The sequence below is a fragment of the Lacerta agilis genome, chromosome 18 (assembly GCF_009819535.1).
Source record: "Lacerta agilis isolate rLacAgi1 chromosome 18, rLacAgi1.pri, whole genome shotgun sequence".
NCBI classification, from domain to species: domain Eukaryota; kingdom Metazoa; phylum Chordata; class Lepidosauria; order Squamata; family Lacertidae; genus Lacerta; species Lacerta agilis.
In genome coordinates this window covers 2,690,800-2,712,450 of record NC_046329.1, presented here as the reverse complement: position 1 = coordinate 2,712,450, position 21,651 = coordinate 2,690,800, and the positions used below count along the sequence as shown (strand labels likewise).

Below are 21,651 nucleotides of genomic sequence, written 5' to 3'. Positions count from 1 at the left end.
ACTGACCAAGCAGAATAGAGAGGCACTATTTCTTCCCTTGATCAGGACGCTATACTTCTGTTAATGCAGCCTAGAATAGCATTCACCCTTTTTTTGCTGCTGCATCACCCTGTGACTCATGTTAAGCTGGGGTCCATCAAGACCCCTAGATCCTTTTCACATGTACTTTTCTGAATGCTAAACCGAGCTTTAGATTAAGGTGGGGATCTTTCCAGCCCAGGAGGCCACACTCATCCTGGGAAACTTTCCCGGGTGGTGGGGCATCTGGGGAAACTTTCCCGGGTGGTGGAGCAAGAGGCACAAATAGGGAAGCAGCTCGAGACGCAGCTCTGCATAACAGGCTACATTCCAGCCATGCAGGTAAGTCACTTGCACACCTCTCTCGATACAGGCAAGCAAGAGGGAAATCACAAATCCAGGATGCGTTCCAGGCTAGGCAAAAGCATTTGAAGACAGCAAGGCCTGGAAGCGCGTGGCTTAGGGAGAGGAGGTGTGGTCTGAACATTGCTGTCAACTTTCGGATCCTGAAAATAAGGGATCAGCAGCCTCACCTGACAGTCACATGGCAGTGGTGGGCGGAGCCAGAAGCAAAAGTGGGCGGAGCGAGGAGCAGAGAGGCGGCCGGGGCGGAGTCCGGGTCCCTCTAGTCACCGGTTCCCCATGCTGGGGCTCGGCGCAGCGTGGAGGAAGAGGCGGTGTGGAAAGCGCCGGGGAGCGTTGCCCGGCGGAGACCGACGGTTTCCGCTCTCCACACACACACCCCCGCCCCTACTGTCGGCTCCGCCCGCCCTTCATTTCCTCCTCTTTATGGCGCATGCTCGGCGATGTACCTTACGTGACTTTCCCTCTCCGCCGCGCACCCTTGCCGTTTGTCCGCTCTCTAGGGAGGGAGGGGTATCGGCCGCGCGCCCAATATGGGAGCCTAACGCGCGCGCGCTCTCCCTCTAGATACGGGAGCCTAGCACGCGCGCTGTTGTTATTGGTGCTGCCGACTGGCTGGCTGACTGCTAGCTGGCCTGGGCTTGCGGCGGCGGCTGTTGGTTGGGGCTGGCGGGGTGGGGGAGGAGGTGAAGGTTTCGTGAGGGAGGAGGAGGAGGAGGAAAGCTGGCAGGGGTGCGCCGACGCACGAGCAAGAGGGGGCTGCCCAGCCCTAGCCGCTGGCCCTGCACCCTACCCTCCACAAACACACCCGCCTGCAGCGCGGGCCCGAGGAACGGAGGGAATCCAAGGCGCTCTCCTTCACTGGGGCTTTTTTTGCTGCTTGGTCTCGCCCCGCCGGCCCTCCTCCAAGGGTGAGGAAGAGGAGCGGCTAGCCAGCCGTTGCGCGCTCTTGCCCTCCATCCCAGCAAGCCTTGCCGCGCACCCTTTTGTTTCCCCAGGCCCGGCAAGAAGAGTTTGTGCGCTGAGAAGGGGCTGGCTCTGCCGGGCGGGAACGCCCAAGGGCCTGGCCAGCGTGCCGCGCCCGCCCACAAACCCGGGAAAATACGGGATTTTGATTCATCGGGATAAAAGCGGGAAACACGTATAAAAACGGGAGAATCCCGGCCAATACGGGATACTTGCAGCTAGGGTCTGAAGAGAGCCAGACAGAGAATTCGGGAGGACAGCATGCAGCCCCTTGAGCCTGATTGCTTAACTAAGCTCTGTCACACAAGTTAAAAACACTACCACCATTTTATCGTTTACAATTTTTAAGAGAAGTGGAAAGATGTGAGGGGTGAGAGAACAGGGAAAAAGAACAGGAAGGAGGAGGAAGAAAACAGAGACACCTACTCCCAGTTTGCTGATAATAAAACTATTGTTAAAATTAATGATGGTTTAGCAAGAACACATGGTGTGCTGGGCATACTGGCTCTTTCCTTTCACACACAGAGGCAGCAAACCAGTGGCTGGCTTGTTGTTGCACACAAAAAAGCCACCGATTGCAGTTTGTTCTCCTGCTAGCAAACCACAATGGTAGGCCAAGAACAAACCTTGGTTTACCATCATGGTTAGTTAGGAGAGGAAACAAATTGTTATTATTTATTAGATCCCTTACCTACCCTTGGTGGTGAAGAACCGGGGCAGATTGCAGCAATGAGTGCAAAAATCAGAACGATTGACAGCCGGAGTAAAAGGGTGGGGCACTTTCTTTTTTCTTTCAGGGGAAGGGCGCACACTAGCTCAGAAAACCAAGTATGCATGAAGCGCTGTAAGCAAAGTGCTGTATTAGCTTGCTGTATTAAGTGATGTATCAAACAGCAAATGTCAACACTCCCTTTACTCGGCCATTAACAAAAGAGCTGAGGTTGAAGCACAGCAGGTAGCAGGTGCTGATCAAGCTGGGGCAACTGACATCACGGACACAACAGAAGGTCCCAGGTTCAGCTCCTGGCAGCATATTCAGGTAGGGCAGGGAGGAGAATCCTGCCTGGAACCCTGGAGAGCTAATTGCTGCCAGTCAGTGCATACAACATTGAGCCAGGTGGTATAAGGCAGCTTCCTTTGTGGGGAAGTGTGGGGGAAGAGACACTCTTGAAAGCAGTGTTTCTCAATGTGGGCGATATCACCCCTGGGGGAAGGCTGGAACGATCCAGGGGGGTGATAGTCGCCTCAGTGCAATTGGGGGGGGGGGTTTGAATAGAAATAAGGAGGCGGTGGAAGCATAAAGAAGAAGAGAAGAATTTTGAGAAACCGTTTGTACATGTTTCATCTGTTGTGTTATGCTTATTGCCAGGTCCGGCAACGTTGTGTGACAGCAACAATGCCTCCCCAGGATGTGGAGGTGATGCTGGAGGAAAGGGTTCTTTCTGGGTTTGGGTGAACCCTTTTCGGCTCCACCCAGGCCCAGGAAGTGTCAGTGATTTTTATTTTAATATTATCCTGTTATCTCAATTTTCTGTGTGCAAAGTGAATGCTACTAGGGTTATTTAAATAAGTACTTTTATATAATTTCCAGCTTCAAGGTGTCTTATTTACAACAACGGACTTTCTTTACTATGCTGTAGGGCAGAGGTAGAAAAACAGATGCATCACTTAAAGAAGGCAGCTTTCAGGGGTGGGGACACTGAGTAATTTTTTTCTGAAAGGGGGTGGTAGGCCAAATACCGGTAAGTTTGTGAACCTCTGCTGTAAAATAATAACCATTTCTCCCTGTAGTTAAGAGCTCCCCCTTCCCCAATTTAAGCAGAATCTTCCACCACCCCAGATTGGCAAGATGGACTCCCCACCACCCTCTCCCACTTAGAGATGCGCATCACAGAAGCACATCCTTTCAGGCATCTCTGGTGGCGCTGCTGCATGGTCCCCTTCAACAACCATCTGCCTCCCACTCTCAGCACTAGAGCAGAAATGTCAGAATACTCCCTGCTAACCGCGAAAGGCGCCTCCCCTCCGCCCCCTCAATCAGAGGCTTATTCGCTCTTCACGCTGAAATTGTTTCCAGGGGAGGAGGATCTAAGAGAATAAGAGCTCCGCAAGCTCAGATTAAAAAAAAAAAAAAAAAAAGGAGTAAGGAGGAGGTATCATGGGCCGCCAACACAAGGCTATACACCAAACAATCGTAGGTGTTTATCCATGTGTGCAATTTGGAAGGGGGGGGGGGTTTGATCACAAGAAAATAAAAAAGGGCTTGACATCCAAGCGGGGGCACAGCACAGCCAACAAGCTGTAGAAAAGCAGCGGCTCACAACCTCTGCTGTAACCAAGGAAGAATGTGAGAGAGCAAACATGACGGCAAACGCTCCCAAATTTTGTGGTGGTGCGGAAGGGGAGGAATTTAGACAAGAGAGAGGGGGCCTCACAATTGCTAATAATGTGGGAGGGGGGCATTTCGCCTCTGCTGAAGCAAAGGGATAGCCAAGATGCTGGTTCCCAAACAAAAACAAAAACAAAATTTAAAAAGGAAGGCACAGAAGAGCAGAGGAAAATAAACCACCAACTCAGTCTAATTTCATATACAACCAAACAAAACAGGAGGGTGTGGGGGGCTGGGGGGGGGGAGAGAAGTAGCAGCAAAATGGCTGATGGTGCTATGCATCAAAGATTGTCATTCATCTCTCCATGGACACCATCATGAAAGCTTGGTCCTGCAGGTAGCAGGAGAGGTGTCTCTCGAAGTGTGGAACTGCTTTCCTTGGGACACTCAAAAATGTTGCAGAATCATGCCCTTTTTGGCCGCAGCTGCCAGAGGTGAGGGGCGCATCACACCCTACCCACCTGAAAGGCAGAGTCTGTGCGCAGATTCTCGTGCCTGGAGGCCCCACACAAATCCCCCTGGAACAGAGGATGGGGAGCTTGCAATACCTCAACCTCCAGCAGTCCCAGCAGCCAGCCAACAGTCCGCTTCCCTATCACTTCCAGAGGATATTAGGAGGACACCCAGCTCCGATACTGTTGTTATAAGTTATTGGGAGCCAGTAAATGTCGAGATCAAGAGAAGAATAAGATGCAACAACTCACTTGGTGGGTTTTAACTCAGCCCAAGGACCGCATTTCCTTCTGGGTGACCTTCTGGGGGGCACAAAGCAGTGGCAAGAAGGGCGTAGGCAAAGGGGGGGCAGAGGAGCAATGGATGTAAAAGTTAAGTTTGTACTGTAGGCTAGGTTCTACACACACCCTCTCGTTCTCCATCCAAACAAGCAAGAGATGTGTTCGGGGCACATCCCAACCAGGTACAATGTTCCAGATATGCAGCAGGGAACATTAAGGGGTGTGGGCCCAGCATTTGAAATTTGCCACGTGCATTTTACGACTGGCTACTGGCCACTTGCAACCAAGTGAAGATGCCCTTATGGCACATGATGTCTCCACCATCTGGAGGTGCGTGCCTGGGTATCCTTGGGTATGGACTGTTTTTACACACTAATACCACACACCTGTTATATTTTATCTTCACACTCAGAATGAATTTCAGGAACCAAAAAGTTGTATTGAAAAATATGACTTTCGAGCCGTCTGGCCCCAAAATGGCAACTACCGTGTTTCTCCTAAAATAAGACACCGTCTTATATTTTTTTTTCGCTCACAAAACACAGTATGGCTTATTTTCAGGGGATGTCTTATTTTAACCGCGTCGCATCTGTACGCTGCATAGCCACGCTCTCCAGGCTGTTTTAATGGGAGGTACCACGTCACTATGGCTTATTTTCGGGGTATGGCTATTTTTGGGGGAATGGCTTATATTTCGCAAATGCATAGAAATCCTGCTATGGCTTAATTTTATTGCTATGTCTTATTTTAGGAGAAACAGGGTAGGTATTCTGTTTTGCTGACTACAACCCTGGGTTAAGGAGCCATTTGGTGTCTGGCTTATATTATCCAAGTTTTCTAACACTGAGTGTTAGAAAGGCCAGATAGAGGCTTGGAAGGACACAATCAGCCCCCACTCTCGAGGTTACCCACAGAGCTTAAGTCCAATCTCCCTCTCTCCGCTCCTGTAAACCAGCATCTTAAATTCTGAGATAACAACAAAGAAGTTACTTTATACCATGACAGAATACATCCACCTAGGCCAGTATTGTCTAGACTCTACTCTGACTGTTAGCCAGGGACACAAGGGAGGAGAGGACTTACTCCATCATCATTTACCTGAGAGATCATTAACGGGAATTGCTAAGGAACGTTTGAAGCTGGAGTCGCCTGTATGCAAAGCCATTGTTCCTACTGAACAACAGGTTCTCCTGAAAACACTATTGCATGGCAACGCCTTTGCCAAGCTTGTGTTCTGGAGATCTTTGGCAGGGGGTGATGGGATCCAGCAGCCGAAGACACCTGCAGAGCATCAGGTTAGCAAAGGATGTTTTACAGAAATAAGATCATGTCCATGATATGAGAGCCATCTTCAGATGCCTGAAGGGCTGCTACACAAAAGATGGAGCCAGGCGGTTTTCTGCTGCCTCCAGAGAGGAGAACTCGAGGCAATGGATTCAAATGACAAGTAGATTCCGACTCAACATTGGGAAGAACTTTCTGAAAGCAAGAGCTCTTCAACAACAGAACTGACTACCTGGGAAGGTCAGGTCAGGGATTCTCTAATTGTGATTCCTGGATTGCAGGGAGGTTGGACTAGGTGAGTCTTTGGGGTCCCTCCCAACTCAACGATTCTATGGTTCTGTAAGTGCCCTGGAGTTAGTGCTGAGCTGAAATCTGTTGTGTGGCAGTGCTTTGTGCTCTTCCCCTGCCCCACATGAAAAGACAGCTCCCCTTTCTCTCTGATATTTTTTGCACCCTCTTGGCAGAAGTGTACAGAACTGTTCACAAGGCTGTAGCTGTTAAGAAATAGAAAGCAACCCTCCCCCTGCACTGCTGAGACAATTGCTGCCAGCCTTCCCAATCCTGCCAGGCAAGAGTCGATAAGAGCTATGGCAGAAACATCATCATCATCATCATCATATATTAATAAATTTTTATTTATACTCCACCCTCCCCGGCCACGGCCGGGCTCAGGGTGGCTAACACCAATATAAATTACAATAAAACGTAATAGAAAAACAACAACAAAAATAACCAGTTAATTAAAATACGGCTTAAAATACAGCCTCATTTTAGTAGTAGCCCATAAATCAAGACCATAAAGGAAGGAAACATCAGATATTCACCGAGCCACCTATCCATGATGGTCCTAACATAGGCCAGCAAAAAAAAGCCAAGGGAAAATTTATATACCAAATCCCATATAAGGGGTCAGAGTGAGTCTAAGCCAAAGGCCAGGCGGAACAGCTCCGTCTTGCAGGCTCTGCGGAAAGATGTCAAATCCCACAAAGTCCTAGTCTCTTGAGCGTTCCACCAAGTCAGGGCCAGTACTGAAAAGGCCCTGGCCCTAGTTGAAACCAATCTAACCTCCTTGAAGCTCAGGACCTCCAAAGTGTTGTTGGAAAGGGGATGCCTAACTCCTAACCTTCCAACCAGAGGTGGTCCTGTATCAATTGGACTTTTCCAAAACAGAGCATTTTCCAGGGGTTAAATTTGCCCATAGAATTTCTACCTTTTTCTAACTTCATGAGTAACAATGGACGGACAGTGCCCACTTCAAAGACACTATGAGGCAAGCTTGACGGTTTGAAGGCCATAGCTTTCCTTTGCTAAAGACAAGTAAAATAAATGTACTAGTTAGATTGCCCTCAAGGGCTTCAGGAAAATCTTCCAATGCAAATTACTCTATGCAAGTTACTTGGATATGCATGAGAAAGTTTACCAAAAAAAAAAGCCACCACATCCCTGGTGAGGAGTGTACCTCAGATGCCTAGACAAAAGATGTGTAATCTCCTCTTCTTGCATTCAAATTGAGACTTCATTTGTCATCAAGTGTGCCATCATGTTACAAAGTGAATCAAGCCATAGGGGGAGCATTTAGCCCAGAATCCTGTTCTCACAGCAGCCAACCTGGTGCCCAAATAGGAAAGCCCTCAAGGTAGCCGAGCTCAACAGCAGTGCTCTCCCCACTTGTAAGTCTCAGCCATTGTGGTTAATAGCTATTGATAGCCTTGTCCTCCATGAACATGTCCTAATCCTCTTCTAAAGCCAGTACAAGTTGGTGCCCATTGCAAGAACAAATTCCATAGTTTAGCGATGAAAAAGTTATCACTTCTTCCAGGAGGTGGGGGGGGCAGGCAGATTTTTGCCTGAGGGTCCTCTAGTCCAATGCCCTGCAATGCAAGAATCTCAACTAAAGCATCCATGATAGAGGGCCATCCAACCTCTGCTTAAAACCTCCAAGGAAGGAGAACAAGAGAGACTGTTCACTGTCTAACAACTCTTACTGTCAGAAAGTTTTCCTGATATTTAGTTGGAATCTCCTTTCTTGTACCTTGAAGCCATTGGCTTGAATCCTATTCTCCAGAGCAGGAGATTTTGACTTGCTAATTACCATTGTTATTGCTTTTTTATTATTAGCACACTGATTGGTCATTCTCTGCTGGCCATCGTTACTCGATACTATTAAAATATTCCCAGAGTGCTAAAGCGTACGTGGTTGCTCCCTTTTAAATGATTGTTATTATTTTTCTTTAAATTAAGGGCAAAGCAAGCAGCACAGCAAAGCTTCTCCCACTAGCCATCTGCTCTGCCTGCAGACATCTCAAACAGGAACAGAACATAAGCAGTCATCAGTGACAAAGACTATTTTGCCTAGATGAACTATCCCCGACCAGGTGCCCTCCAGATGTTCCTGGCTTTATTTTATATGTGTGTGTGTGTACAAAGCCAGCAACAGTAGAATAATTTTTTATTTGATTATATTACTAATGTAATTACCTGGACATAGCTGGGGCTGTTTTTTTGTGGGGTAGGGGAAAACTGTATTTGATTGCTTGTATTTGATTATTTGTTGCTCTTATATTCAACTAATAAAACATTCCCCCCAAAAATACATTAAAACATCAGTCATTAAAAACTTCCCTAGTTCGGGTGGAGAGGAAGTCCACCATGTGACAACTTTGGAGGGGGGCTTGGCCCTCTATATCCCTACCCCTCCTCAGAGTGTGTCTCTGCAAAGCTAACAGCTGATCAAGACAACTGAACCCCTGGGGCACATTTGGGGGTGCACTGGATCGAATTCAATGATGGAGCTGACTCTTCAAAAAGTTCTGCTTCACAGCTTCCAGAATAACAACAGATCCAAAGTCAACAGAAAGGTTAGGCCGCTTCAGTCACCAAACACCTGATACCACCCAGGTCCATCCACAATTTCAGCCAAAGAGCCAAAAAAATATAGAAAAAAGTAAAATGTAATCTTTGTTCCTTATCTAGGCTTATCTCCGAACCTCTGAAAAGCAAATATTGACACTATCCCGACACCAGGAAGTCAAAAAGAGGAAACTTCTTTTTGACAGATTCAACACTATGCTCAATTGTTCCTGGCCTATTATAATTTCATTTTGCGCTTTCTCTGTCTCTGTCTCTGTCTCTCTCTCTCTCTCACACACACACACACACACATACAAAAGCACCTGTGTTTCCTTGCACATGTAAGGGAATGGCAGACGAAAGAGGGGCGATTTCGTTTTTTTTAAACCACCTATGACAGACAGTGCCTCGGTAGAAGACCAGGCCAGAGGCACAAACTCCATAATCACACTGTAATTTGTAGTTACGTGTTTTTGTCCAAACCACAAGAGACTAGGCATAGCTGGAAGAGGTGTGCTTTGGAGCCCTTGGTGCCAATTAAAGTGCAGCAGGGACGTTATCCATGGGGTATTTGCCACCACAACCCCCACCTCTTGACTCAATGTGCACGTGGGAGGAATGAGAACAGATTGCTAGGTAGAAGAGACCCATGTCACACACTGGTTCTGCAAATGCGGAAGAATTTCACCGGATCTCTTTTGGTACCACATTTGTAGATGCAAGGGAGAGAGAATACTACAGGCTCAAGGGTGCATAAAAGATATTCTTTCCATGTACTGGCACACTGAAATGGAACACTCACCACTATGCTGTCAGCCCACTGTGAAAACATCACCCAATAAACACTCACCCCCTGCAACAGAACATCACACCACAGCTACTTTTAAAATCTCTTATATCTATCACACCTGCTTTTCTGCAATAGTCTGCCCCAGTGTGAGGGCAGTGAGAAATTCAGAAAGAGCCACGAGCTATTAACTTGTCTGCATCAAGTTCACACCCTTTGGGTGATTTGGACTACAACTCCTATCATCCACAGCTGCACAGCTGATGGGTGCTGCAGCCCCCGAGCAGGCAAAGGCTGCACTGCCGACCCTTGGCCCTACGTAGCAAAAGCCCCTTGAACCCAGACCCTCTGAGATGACATGGCATTTCCACAAAGCTTTACAAGGCAGCACCTGTGACAGAGACAGCAGCGTTAAAGGGAGCGTGCTTAGATTGGCGAACCTGCCCAGCAGATGGAAATGATTTTAGAGAGAATATGTTAAATGGGTATTACGCTGCATCAGCCGACTAACACATATTCCCAAGGGACACCCCCACACACTCAATCAGCAGCAAAGATTGAGCTTCATTGCTACCCTCACAGTTTCTCCTCCTGCCCCAAAATGTTATCTCCCAAACTCAGTCATTTCATCCTCAGTGCCTTAATCTGGATTGGCCCCAAACTTTTTTTTTTTTAAAAAAAAAGATGTAATGATCACCAGCAGCCCAAACAGAACAAAAGCCTGGCTGTCCACTTGACCCAAATACAGGCCAACGATTGTATGCTTGACATGTGGGGCCGGGGGAATCCAAGAGACAAATTCATGCTATGATGGCAATGCTGTGCCTCTACAGTTGGAGGCTGAGGAATCCTAATTGTTGAAAACCACTGGAGGGGAGAGGGCTTTTGTGCTCAGATCCTGTTTGTGGCCTTCCCACTGAGGCATTTGGTTTGCCACTGTGAGAACAGAATACTAAACTAGTTGGGCCACCAGTCTGACCCAGCAGGCTAGTCTCCTGTTCTTCTACCCTTAACTGGAAAGATTTGAGATAGCACCCAACCCTGCTGCAGTGTCAGTCTGTTTCGGGGTGACCCCAACTAATACAGGGGTGCCTAGACATTGGATACTGAAAAGCAAGCCTTGCTTTCCATCAAGAAACAGACCAGTCCATATGCATAATCAACTGATGATTATCCCTATGCCAACTAGGGTATTGTCAGGGATGGGGGAACCTGAGATCCTCTAGATGGTGTTGGATTCACAGCAGCCAGTGTGGGAGGCAGTGTTAGAAACTCAGATATATACTCTAACTTAGGTTGCAGTCCCCCCCATAGTGATTATTATTGGTAGTGTTATTATTCATTTCATTTATATACCACTTTATATTTTAAAGAATAAATCTCAAAGCAGCTTACAACACATTGAAACATCAAATCAAACAATCCAGAATAAAACAAATTCAAGCATCAAGGAAAATCTTTCAGATCCTTCTCTAAGTGGCATTTTGGTTTGCCCAGTCACCAACCTGGCATCCAGAGGTCTTCACATGGCGAAAACTGGACCTGCACCAGTCACAAAATGTGCCTGGCACCTGGCTAATTTCTAGCACTGGCGGGAAGTGGTCAGGGGAGACAGACAAAGAAATCTAACACATCTGGAGGAAGGCAAGTTGGTGAAAGCAGCTCCAGGCGGTGAGCTCTCTACTGCAGCAGATATACCCACCTCTCAGGTGATGCCAGCCACTCCTGCCATGGTGTGTTAACACTGTGTGTTAACAGTGCCATCAACTTTGCAAGAGCACAGTGGTTAACACACTCTAGTACTCTCCTAACCCTATTATCTTTCCACCGTTAGTAAGAAAATGCCAACAATGCCTTATTACTAAGAGAGAACGTTATAAAATGAATTGTAAGGTGCCAGGTTGTAGGTGCATCATTACTGTTGTTACTTATTAATAACAGCCACACCGCACAAGCTAAATTCAAATTCAACAGCAAAGAAAGCCCACACTAAACCAGACAGCTTGGTACATTAAAGAACTATGCACACCACACATTTTTAGCAACGCTGAAGTGCTGTGATGAGGAGCCCGTATCGGCCTTCAGCTGCTCTACACACAGAGAAAGTCATGAGGATGTGTAGTAAACAAAACTCCTTTCCCAGTATGAGCTGGCATGTATTAGCTGTCCGTCCTCCTATAAATACGCCCCTTTGATACAGAATGATTGGCACTAATGGCTCCACATCTGCTCAAATCCAGGCCCCCCACCTGGTCAAATAAAATGGCATTATTGCAGAAGAAATGTAATGCTTGTGCCCTCCTACTCCTGGATAGAGGGAGCAACTTGATCGCAATCCATGTGCACTCATGGGCATTACGATAACCGGTCATAGCGCAAGCACACATATCAGAGAAGGCAACGAGTCCGCAAAGAGCCCCCACCATAACTCCTCAACCATTCACAATATTAACTGCAGCAGACTCACCCCCACCAACAAACAATAGGAGTCATATGTTATCTCCTCATTCTGACTGAGCATTTTTTTTAAAAAAAAAGTTCATATTGGCTTTACTAGACAGCTGCAAGTTCTCAAATTAGCAAATATTAGTAATGATTTCCCCTGCTCGTGGATTCAGAATCAAACCTGTTGTTTACCGGAGGTGTGGCTAACCCGTGGCCCTCCAGATTCCATCATTTGTGGCTGATAGGACTCATCGACTATAACATTTGGAGGGCTACAAGTTAGCCACCCCCCTCGGAACAATTTACACAAACATGTTAAAGAGCTTTTCTCCTTTCCCTCACATGCACACAAGGGAACTTTATCAACACCTGATATTCAAATACAATGAGGAGGGGGTTACATAAACTCCCCGCTCTCACAATTCCCCTTGTTAAATTATAAATCAGCACACCCTTTTATTCCACAATCCCCCTGCAAATAAAAACACCCCTTAGGTTCCTTTGGGTGGAAGGGTGGGATATAAATTTAAATGCAGGAAAAATTATTCATATCCCCATAACAAAACACACAAGCACTGGTAGAATAATTCAGAACCCCTCCCTCACAATTCTCTCCGACACCGTTATAGGGAGAATTTATTCATTTGTTGCTTTCGTATTTTTCACTGTTTTAATTATCTTATGTGTAAATCGCATTGAGCCAATGTTTTAGAAGGTGATTAAGAAATACAGGATAGCAGAATAAATAATGATAATAGAAAATGGGTCATTAAATCCTCAACATAGACATGAACTGGAGAGCTCATTAGCAGTTCCCACTCCCCAAAATAATCCCCCATGGTGACCTCCCCACATGCAAATAAATGGAAAGGGGCTCCTTAATCTCCCTTAAGAATTTTCATTATACTGCACAGATAACAAGAAAGGAGTAAATTATCCACTCCCACTCACAGCATAATAATGGGAGAATTTAGTTAACCCCATATATGCAGCATTGGTTTCTTTTCGTCCCCAATTCATAAACTGGGAGGGGGGTTATTAATGCCTCCCCCTATACATCAGGGCAGGAGAGCATCTTCACAACTTTCCCACATTCCTCATAAGGGAGTAAAAATGAGTAACCTTCCCTTACCTGTCAAAAAAGAAGGAATGCACCAATAACAGTCTACTTCACGGTCACATATTTGGGGGGGATTAACCTGCTCTCAATATTCCCCCACAATATATTAATTCCTCAAACCTTCAGAGAAGGGAAAGTTATTCAGGTCCCTCCCCCATTAGATCCCATTTACCTCTACACTATTTTTTTAATGTTTATCTCCCCTATCCCCCAGTTTAAGAGTTTCACTGAACTGGTGGTATATTCTGTCCCTGACTTTCTACTGGGTTGCAAGGGGGGAAGTGGAGTCACACAACCCATTTCCCCCACAGGTAGAAAAAGGAGAGGACATAAAGAACCACCCCCTCTGCAAGTAGTTGGAGGGGTCCTTTCCACTCACTCCCCCCCCCCAGTTTTTTTTATTTATTTCTCTTCTGCTCCCTTTCATTCAATAATTCCAAAGCATTGGGCGACAGGATGGTCACTGCCCCCCTTTTTCCTTCGGGGAAGGTGTCAACCCATTCCTATGGGTCCCCTTCGCCTAATTCCCCTCTTTAATTTTTCAGACCCCTCCACTATAATTTGAGAAGGGGGGTGGTCCTTAACCCTACACACACAACCTTTCTGAGCAGGGAGAAAGAGGGGAGACAGCAGTTCTTCCCCTTTTGTGTACTGTACTGTACAATACTGTAACCTCAAACCACCAAACAGGCTTTTAACATCTTTTCTGAGGGGAGAAGGAAAACAGGGTGTCACTCCCCCCAATTTATCCCACCCTCAGAACAGCCCCATTTTCCTGTGTCGTAAAACTGAGGCCACTTAATTCTCTCTCTTTCTAAGGAAGTGGATAAAGGAAAGGGGGGCACAGGACATCTTGTCACCCCCTTAACCCCATTTCCCCAAATAGCAAATTTTCCTTCACATCCGCCAATAACCCTTCCCCTCACATCCATAAATGGGGTGTGTTTGTGTGTGGCCTTTTAAAATCCTGGAAAATGGGAGGAAAAATGGGGTATGTAACCAGTTCCCTAAATTCAAAGCACCCCCATTTGCCTCAAATGTAAACTCCCTTTTTAGGAAGGGGGGAAGGGATAGAGAAAATAGGGATCATGTGTCGGCCTCTCAGCAACATCCAACCCCCTAATGGGATATAACTGAAAAGGCAGTCCTTCAACTCTCCTTTCTGAAAGGGGGGAACGAGGAAGAGGTGCCACTCTGAGGGTATTCTGGGCTTACCTCCCTAAGGGGGTATCAACCAGTAGGGCATCACCATTTCCTCCATCTTTGTCCTCAGCCCCCAAAACCCCACTACTACCATTCCCCCCCCTCACACCAGAGGCAGAGGAAGGGGCCATTCGGGGCTCCCCTTCCTAAGGAGATGTCAGCTGGGATGCCTGCCAGCCAGCCAACATCCCCCATCCCTCCCTCTTCCCTCTGTCCTCTTCCTTGCCCCGCAATGACTTCCCCACCCCAATCATTTCACCTCACACACACACCCCTTTGAGGAGAAGAGTATTCTGGGCTTCCTAAGAAGGGGGGGGGGGGTAATGTCAGCCAAGCACATCCAACCCCCCCAACCCCGTTTCTCACCCCTCCTCCCTCGGCCTTCCTCCTCCCACCACCTCTCTCCTCTTCTTCACCCCTCAAAGACACCCAGTCAGATGGGCAGCATGCGTGTCTGTGTGTATATGTATGCATGTATGTATGTAGACGTTTTCCCTCACACACACACGCATATGGGGTGGTGCTGAGCTTCCCTCCTTGGGGGGGGGGGTGCCTTCCTCCTCTCTCTCCTCTTCCTCACCCCTCAAAGACCCCCCCTCCCAAATACACACACGCATAATATTCCCCTCGCACGCAATGATGCTGAAGCTTCCCTCCCTTCAGTCAGTCAGCCAGGCGCCTCCATCCCATCCTTGCCCTCCCCAAACCTCCCTCTTTCCTTTCTCCTCCTCGTCCCCCCCCTCCCCCCTCCACCGCGCTTAATTTCCCCCTCACGGACCTGAGGGGCTGCCAGCCTTCCCACCGCCTCCATCCCGCGTCCTCCCTCACAGAACTATTCCCTCCTGGCGACCCCTGAGGCGGCCGTGAGGGGCTTCCCTCCCACCCTGAGGGGGCGTCCGCCCAGCGCCTCCACCCCTCACCCCGCCGCCCGGGGCTCACCCGGTGGGCGCGCGTGAGACTGAGGTCCTTCATGACCTCCTCGAAGGCCGCCGTCTCCTCGGCCTGCTTCTGGTTGTGCAGCGCGATCTTCTCGCTGAATTTCCGCGGGTTGTTCGACGAGGCCGCCATCTTCCCCCGTCCGCATCCCTCCCGCCGCCGCCGCCCCCTCCCGCTCCGGGCGCCAGTGCGCCTGCGCACCCGCGCGTGCCCTCACTCCCTCCTCCCCCACCTGGCCGCCGCGCCGCCAACCAAACAAGCAAAATCTGGGCGAAAAGCCCCCAACTGCGCAGGCGCAAAGTCAGAGGTCTGGCAGGAGAGGCGGCGCAGCCAACTGCGCACGCTCCGCCCACAGGCGAACAACTGCGCAGGCGTAGGAACGGGCAGAATAGAGGGAGGAGGGGGGAAGGAGGAGGACAGCTTGCGGATCGAAGGCTCGGACGCAGTGCGCATGCGCGCGAGAGAAATTGGATAGAGAAAAGAACTCGGGATGCAACAACGCGCACGCGCAAAATAGGGAGGGAGGACTGGAGGAGGCGTGGCGGGACGCTCACGCGCGGACTAAAAGGTGGGTGGCGAGGAAACGAGAGGGAGATGTTGGTTTTGCGCACGCGCAACCTTGGAAATAGGCAGAATAGGTGGGAAACGAGGAGGGGATTGGCTCGCGACAGACGAGTAGAGCTACAGCGCGCAAACTCGGCAGCGGCGGGGGGGGGGGAAATGAAACGAGGCGGCATGGCGCATGCGCCGCGCTTTCTCCTCTATCATACGCATCCCTCCGCTGCTTTTCGCCGCAGCCGCAGAAAGCTGTTTGGTGGTTCCCTCCCCACAGGCTTTGTAGCGCATGCGCACTGCTCTATCTCCTTTCTCAGGCCCTCCTTGCTTGGTGGACCAGCACCCCCCCACACACACAATAATTAAACCTCCCCCTCTCTCAATTTCTTGATTAAAGTCTCCAACACACAACCTGCTCTTGTTGCTCCATATCTGACAAGAGATAGCCATATTAAATTATGAGAAATAATTGAGCCTCCACAGACAGGGGCAGTCTACCCCCAAAAAAATAACGGCACTAAAATGAAAAGCCACAGCAGAGGGGTGGCTGCTTATTCTGATGTTCAGTGACAGGCTGCCTTTGAACATATTATCATTTTATTTAACAATATATGGTATGTTGTTGTTTAATCTATTGGTCGTGTCTGCCTTTTCGTGACCCCATGGACCAGAGCACGCCAGGCACTCCTGTCTTCCACTGCCTCCCGCAGTTTGGTCAAACTCATGCTACCGGTAGTAGCTTCGAGAACACTGTCCAACCATCTCGTCCTCTGTCGTCCCCTTCTCCTTGTGCCCTCAGTCTTACCCAACATCAGTTTTTTTTCCAGAGTCTTATCTTCTCATGAGGTGGCCAAAGTTTTTGAGCCTCAGCTTCAGTATAACAATATATAGATAAAACAAAATAAAATAAAAAATTCCTTTCAGTAGCACCTTAGAGACCAACTAAGTTAGTTCTTGGTATGAGCTTTCGTGTGCATGCACACTTCTTGAGATACCTGTAACTGAAATATATAGATAGATATGGATTGAAACCAACTCATTTCTGCTCAGTCAAACCCATTGAAATGAATGGAACTAGGTTAGTCCTGGGACACAGGTGGCGCTGTGGGTTAAACCACAGAGCCTAGGGCTTGCAGATCAGAAGGTCGGCGGTTCGAATCCCCGCGACAGGGTGAGCTCCCGTTGCTCGGTCCCTGCTCCTGCCCACCTAGCAGTTCGAAAGCACGTCAAAAGTGCAAGTAGATAAATAGGTACCGCTGCGGCGGGAAGGTAAACGGCATTTCCGTGCGCTGCTCTGGTTCACCAGAAGCGGCTTAGTCATGCTGGCCACATGACCCAGCAGCTGTACGCCGGCTCCCTCGGCCAGTAACATGAGATGAGTGCCGCAAACCCGGAGTCGGACACGACTGGACCTAATGGTCAGGGGTCCTTTACCTTTACCTTTTAAGTTAGTCCTATCTATTAATCTCTGAGCAAGGCTAGCTCTGGATGCAGCCCAGCATGGTGCAAAATAGCCATTTTAAAAATTAAAAAAGCCATTAGAAACACATAAAATTATCAAAATACAGATAAATCCTATGAAGTCTCTCTGGATATGGAGGCTGCAGAAATAGACATTTCAGATATTGGTCTCTGGTACCACCACAAATTTCCCATAATCCTCTTTGGGAGCCATCTCATCAGAAGAGACCATGGCGGAGAACCTTTCTTCGTATTTGAAGCCGTTTCCTTCATTGATGCAAAGCACACATTTCATCCGACTCCAGAGTAGAGACAGTGGGCTGTATTCAATGCTAAGACGGACTCTAGTCCCAAGTTAATGTAGCATTAATTTCAGTGGGTCAGATCCATGGACTTCAGTTAACCATGCCAATTCTCTTTTAAATGTGTAAACTCTGAGCATGACTAATTTTGGAGACAACCCCATGTTTTTATTTCTAGAAACCTTCCATCTCTTCGCGTTTTGTCATGTTTTGGCCTGTCTCCACAATGGGGGAACGGGACCATATGCAGTTTTGTTTTTCACTCGGAGTCAGCCCTCGGCCCAAATGGCACGGAGGAGGCAGGGCAGGATTTCTCAGTGCCACAAATCTGACAGAAGCACAAGCACACTTTTGTACCTCTTCTGCACCGAGAACTTAAGGAGAGCGCTGCTGGACACCAGCACCACGAACGAAACTCTGGCAGAAAACACCCCAGGCACTTTTCACAGAGCCGTATCAAAACTCATTTTTATTGTAAATAAATACCAGCGAGTTCTTGCAGCATGGAGGTTGCAGTTTGAAAGGAGGCAAAGTGGTTGTAGACCCACAATGAGGCCGTTCTCCACGGGCGCAGGCACGCTGTGTGGGAGAGAACAAGCACACTCCTCCTGGCCAACCTAAACTGACTTAGATCTTATCCTCCCGTCCCGTTCCCCAAATCCAGGGAAGAGAGACCCAGGAAAGCAGGATTGAGGCAGTCACAAAGCTACGTGAGAAGTACCTTACACCTGCAATTTATGTTCCTTTTGATACACTGTTGTTAAGGGCTGCAATTTCCCTGCAGTAACTTCCCTCTCTTTTGCACAAGGCTTCCTCAAACTGGTGTCCACAGGTTGAATTTTTTACTAACATTCAGCTCTAGCCAGTGCTGGTTGGGTCCAGTATTTGAAATTCCCCAGAGCTTTGAAGTGGGGTGACTTTTACCCATCGCAACCATATGGAGATTTCTGGGTGCCAGACTGGGAACTGACATCTCCCTCTGACTGCCCCTCTAGCTTTCTTAAGCAGGTCAGCAGAAGAGCTGATTTTTTTGCATTTAACTTCCACCTTTTTCTCCAAGGATTGCATGCTTTAAACACCCCCCCCCCCAGTTAATCTCTACGACGACTCTGTGAGGTGGGCTAAGAGGCTGGGACTGACTCCAGGGTCACCCAGTGAGCTTCAGGACTGAGTGGGGATTTGAACCCTGATCTCCCAGGTCTGACACTCTAACCGTTACACCACCCTGCCTTCCTAGAGCCCTTCTGCTAGGGGGAAGTTCTATACATTAAGTAGGCAAATAAATAAATAGAGGGAAAGCAAAATGTCACTTACAGAAGGATCTGAAAGATTTCCCTTGAAGCTTGAATTTGTTTTATTCTGGATTGTTTCATTTGATGTTTTAATGTGTTGCAAACCATTCTGAGATTATTTCCTTTAAAATATAAACCGGTACGGAAATGAAATGAACAGTAATAATAAATCTCGTTGGAGCGGGAAAAAAATTGTGCGATTTAAAACTCTCAAGTTAAAAGGGGGCACCACACACACAAAAACAAGTCTTTTGGTTAGAAATCTCATCCCAGTTCAAAGTTCTGGACCGCCGATACATGCAGATACATTCCTCTGGGGGAAAATGCTGCATTTCCAATAAGTAAATCTCTGCATCTCCCCTCCCCCTCACTTTACCTTCCTGTGAGAGGGGAGGGCAGCCTGCCGCTCGAACATTTTTAAGTGCATCAAAGTAATTTGGAACGTCAACGCATCGAAACGTGCTTAGAACAGCCTGCTTTAATTTCGCATCTTGGCAGGGAGGGATGGGAAATGCTCCAAGAGTCCACGATCTGTTAAGACAGAAGCGAAAAAGCTGACTAGCACAAGGCATGAACGGCCAGGGATGCATTCTCGCCTGTTCCAAACAGCTCACTTTGTTTTGTGGGTTTATAGCTTGTTTCATCCTACAAGCCGTGGCTCAGGCCTGTGCGGTTAAAATGCATAGAGTGAGCCTCAGCTGCAGCCAGCAGCAACACTACAGCACAGGGGCTACTATAGCTCAGGGAGCAACTACAGACGAGGAGCTGTGCTCACTCCACTCCGGGAAATATAATCACGGCTGGCTTCATGGATAAGGCATGGCAACCTCTGGCCAGCTCCACTATGTAGCAGGACCCAATAGGAGTATAGCATCTAGATCAAGGGAAGTAATAGTACCACTGTATTCTGCTCTGGTCAGACCTCACCTGGAATACTGTGTCCAGTTCTGGGCACCACAGTTCAAGAAGGATACTGACAAGCTGGAACGTGTCCAGAGGAGGGCAACCAAAATGGTCCAAGGCCTGGAAACGATGCCTTATGAGGAACGGCTTAGGGAGCTGGGTATGTTCAGCCTGGAGAAGAGAAGGTTAAGGGGGGATATGATAGCCACGTTCAAATATATCAAAGGATGTCATATAGAGGAGGGAGAAAGGTTGTTTTCTGCTGCTCCAGAGAAGCGGACACGGGGCAATGGATTCAAACTACAAGAAAGAAGATTCCACCTAAACATTAGGAAGAACTTCCTGACAGTAAGAGCTTTTCGGCAGTGGAATTTGCTGCCAAGGAGTGTAGTGGAGTCTCCTTCTTTGGAGGTCTTTAAGCGGAGGCTTGACAGCCATCCGTCAGGAATGCTTTAATGGTGTTTCCTGCTTGGCAGGGGGTTGGACTGGATGGCTCTTGTGGTCTCTTCCAACTCTATGATTCTATGATTCTGGGACCCCCGTAGAAACATAGGAAACTAAGTATACAGAGTAGGACGCTTGGTCCATTTAGGTTGGTATTGTCTACTCTGATGCTTTGAGTTTTCCCAGCCCTACCTTGAGTTGCCATTGGGATTGAACCAGGGACCATCTGCCAGGGATGCTTTAGTGAAGAATTCTGCATTGCAGGGGGTTGGACTAGATGACACACAAGGCCCCATCCAACTCTACAATTCTGTGTTTCTACAACCTATGTGCAAAGCACAAAAATGTTTCCTGTCTTTTGAGCAGCAAGCTTACCACCAGGCGCCATTGTTCCCATGATACTGCAAAGCAGCGCTGCACAATAGGCATTGTGGGAAATTAAAAATGGCAGCTGCAAGGCCAGTTTAAAAATTAAAGGGGAGGTTGGCCCTAGGGTGCAGGGTGGGTTTTGCCAGGGGCTGACAGTTGCCCAGGAGCACTGTGTGGTGATGTGAGAACTGGCAGAACGGGGTCTTGTCTACAGTGGCTCCCTGTCTGTGGAACGCTCTCCCCAGGGAGGCTCACTTGGCACCTTCATTATACACCTTTAGGCACCAGGCAAAAATGTTCCTCTTCAACTAGGCCTTTGGCTGATTGGCAATGCCCTCTCTTTTAAATGTGTTGTGGGAGAGGGGATTATTAGATTGTTGTGTTGTTGTTTTTATTGTGTATTTTGTGTTTTTTATTTTGTAATTTTACATTGTGAACTGCCCAAAGATCTTTGAGCAGAAGGCAGCATACAAATTTAATAAATAATAATAAAAATAATAATCTACAACACTTATTCGGAATCAGTCCAACCCAAAAAGCACCTCCTTGGCCTATCTCTGGCCCAGACCAGAGTTACTCCTGCAGCAACAGAGTTAAAGTGTGTTGCAGCGGTGTGGGGGGGGGGGCAACCAGCAGACTTGGGAAAGGCAGCACCAAGCAACTTAAAACTGGGAGATCTGGGGGAGCACTGCTGTCATGCGAGAACAACATGGGGAAGCAGGGTGGCAGCACCAACCTTAAGCTCAATTTCTTTTTCTGCCCGTTAACCGTGCTGTGCTAGGCGCTGCACAATTGCTAATTGCATTTGAATTGCTTTATTCCTTACATGTTGCTTTGAATATCTAGCTTCCTGTTCCATTTTGCTGCTAATCCTCTCCACTCCTCTCAGGCCACTTAAGGTGACAGAGCAGCAGCTTCTCTTGCCGTTCCTCCAGGGATGCGCAGCGGACCACCGGGACAAAGCTTGTGGGCCATCGGTGGTCCACAGAACGCAGTTTGGGAACTCCTTCTCCGGTTTTTGAGAGAGAAAGAAGACGACCCAAACTAGTGTGCAACGTACTTGTGTTTAAAATGTGCTTTTCGGGGGGGGGGGGGGGTGAGTGAACAGGCGCATCTGCTAGGATGAGATCACACATTTTTCATCTCCTCTTCTGAGTTCTTCCACCCCAGCCCACCCCAGCCAGCTGCCTCATCCTCCTTTATTGCTTTTTCGGAAGTTCAGGACGTCCT

At 48.1% G+C, this 21,651-nt stretch overlaps 1 protein-coding gene across 1 annotated transcript in view; it reads right to left on the bottom strand.

The window, feature by feature from the left end:
• Positions 1 to 15,282, bottom strand: part of CRTC1 (CREB regulated transcription coactivator 1) — a 46,905-nt gene extending 31,623 nt beyond the window's left edge. The window contains 1 exon segment of the mRNA XM_033136593.1: positions 15,099 to 15,282. Within this exon segment, the coding sequence (XP_032992484.1) occupies positions 15,099 to 15,227 (129 nt within the window). The 5' untranslated portion in view covers positions 15,228 to 15,282.
• Positions 15,283 to 21,651: the final 6,369 nt, after the last annotated feature.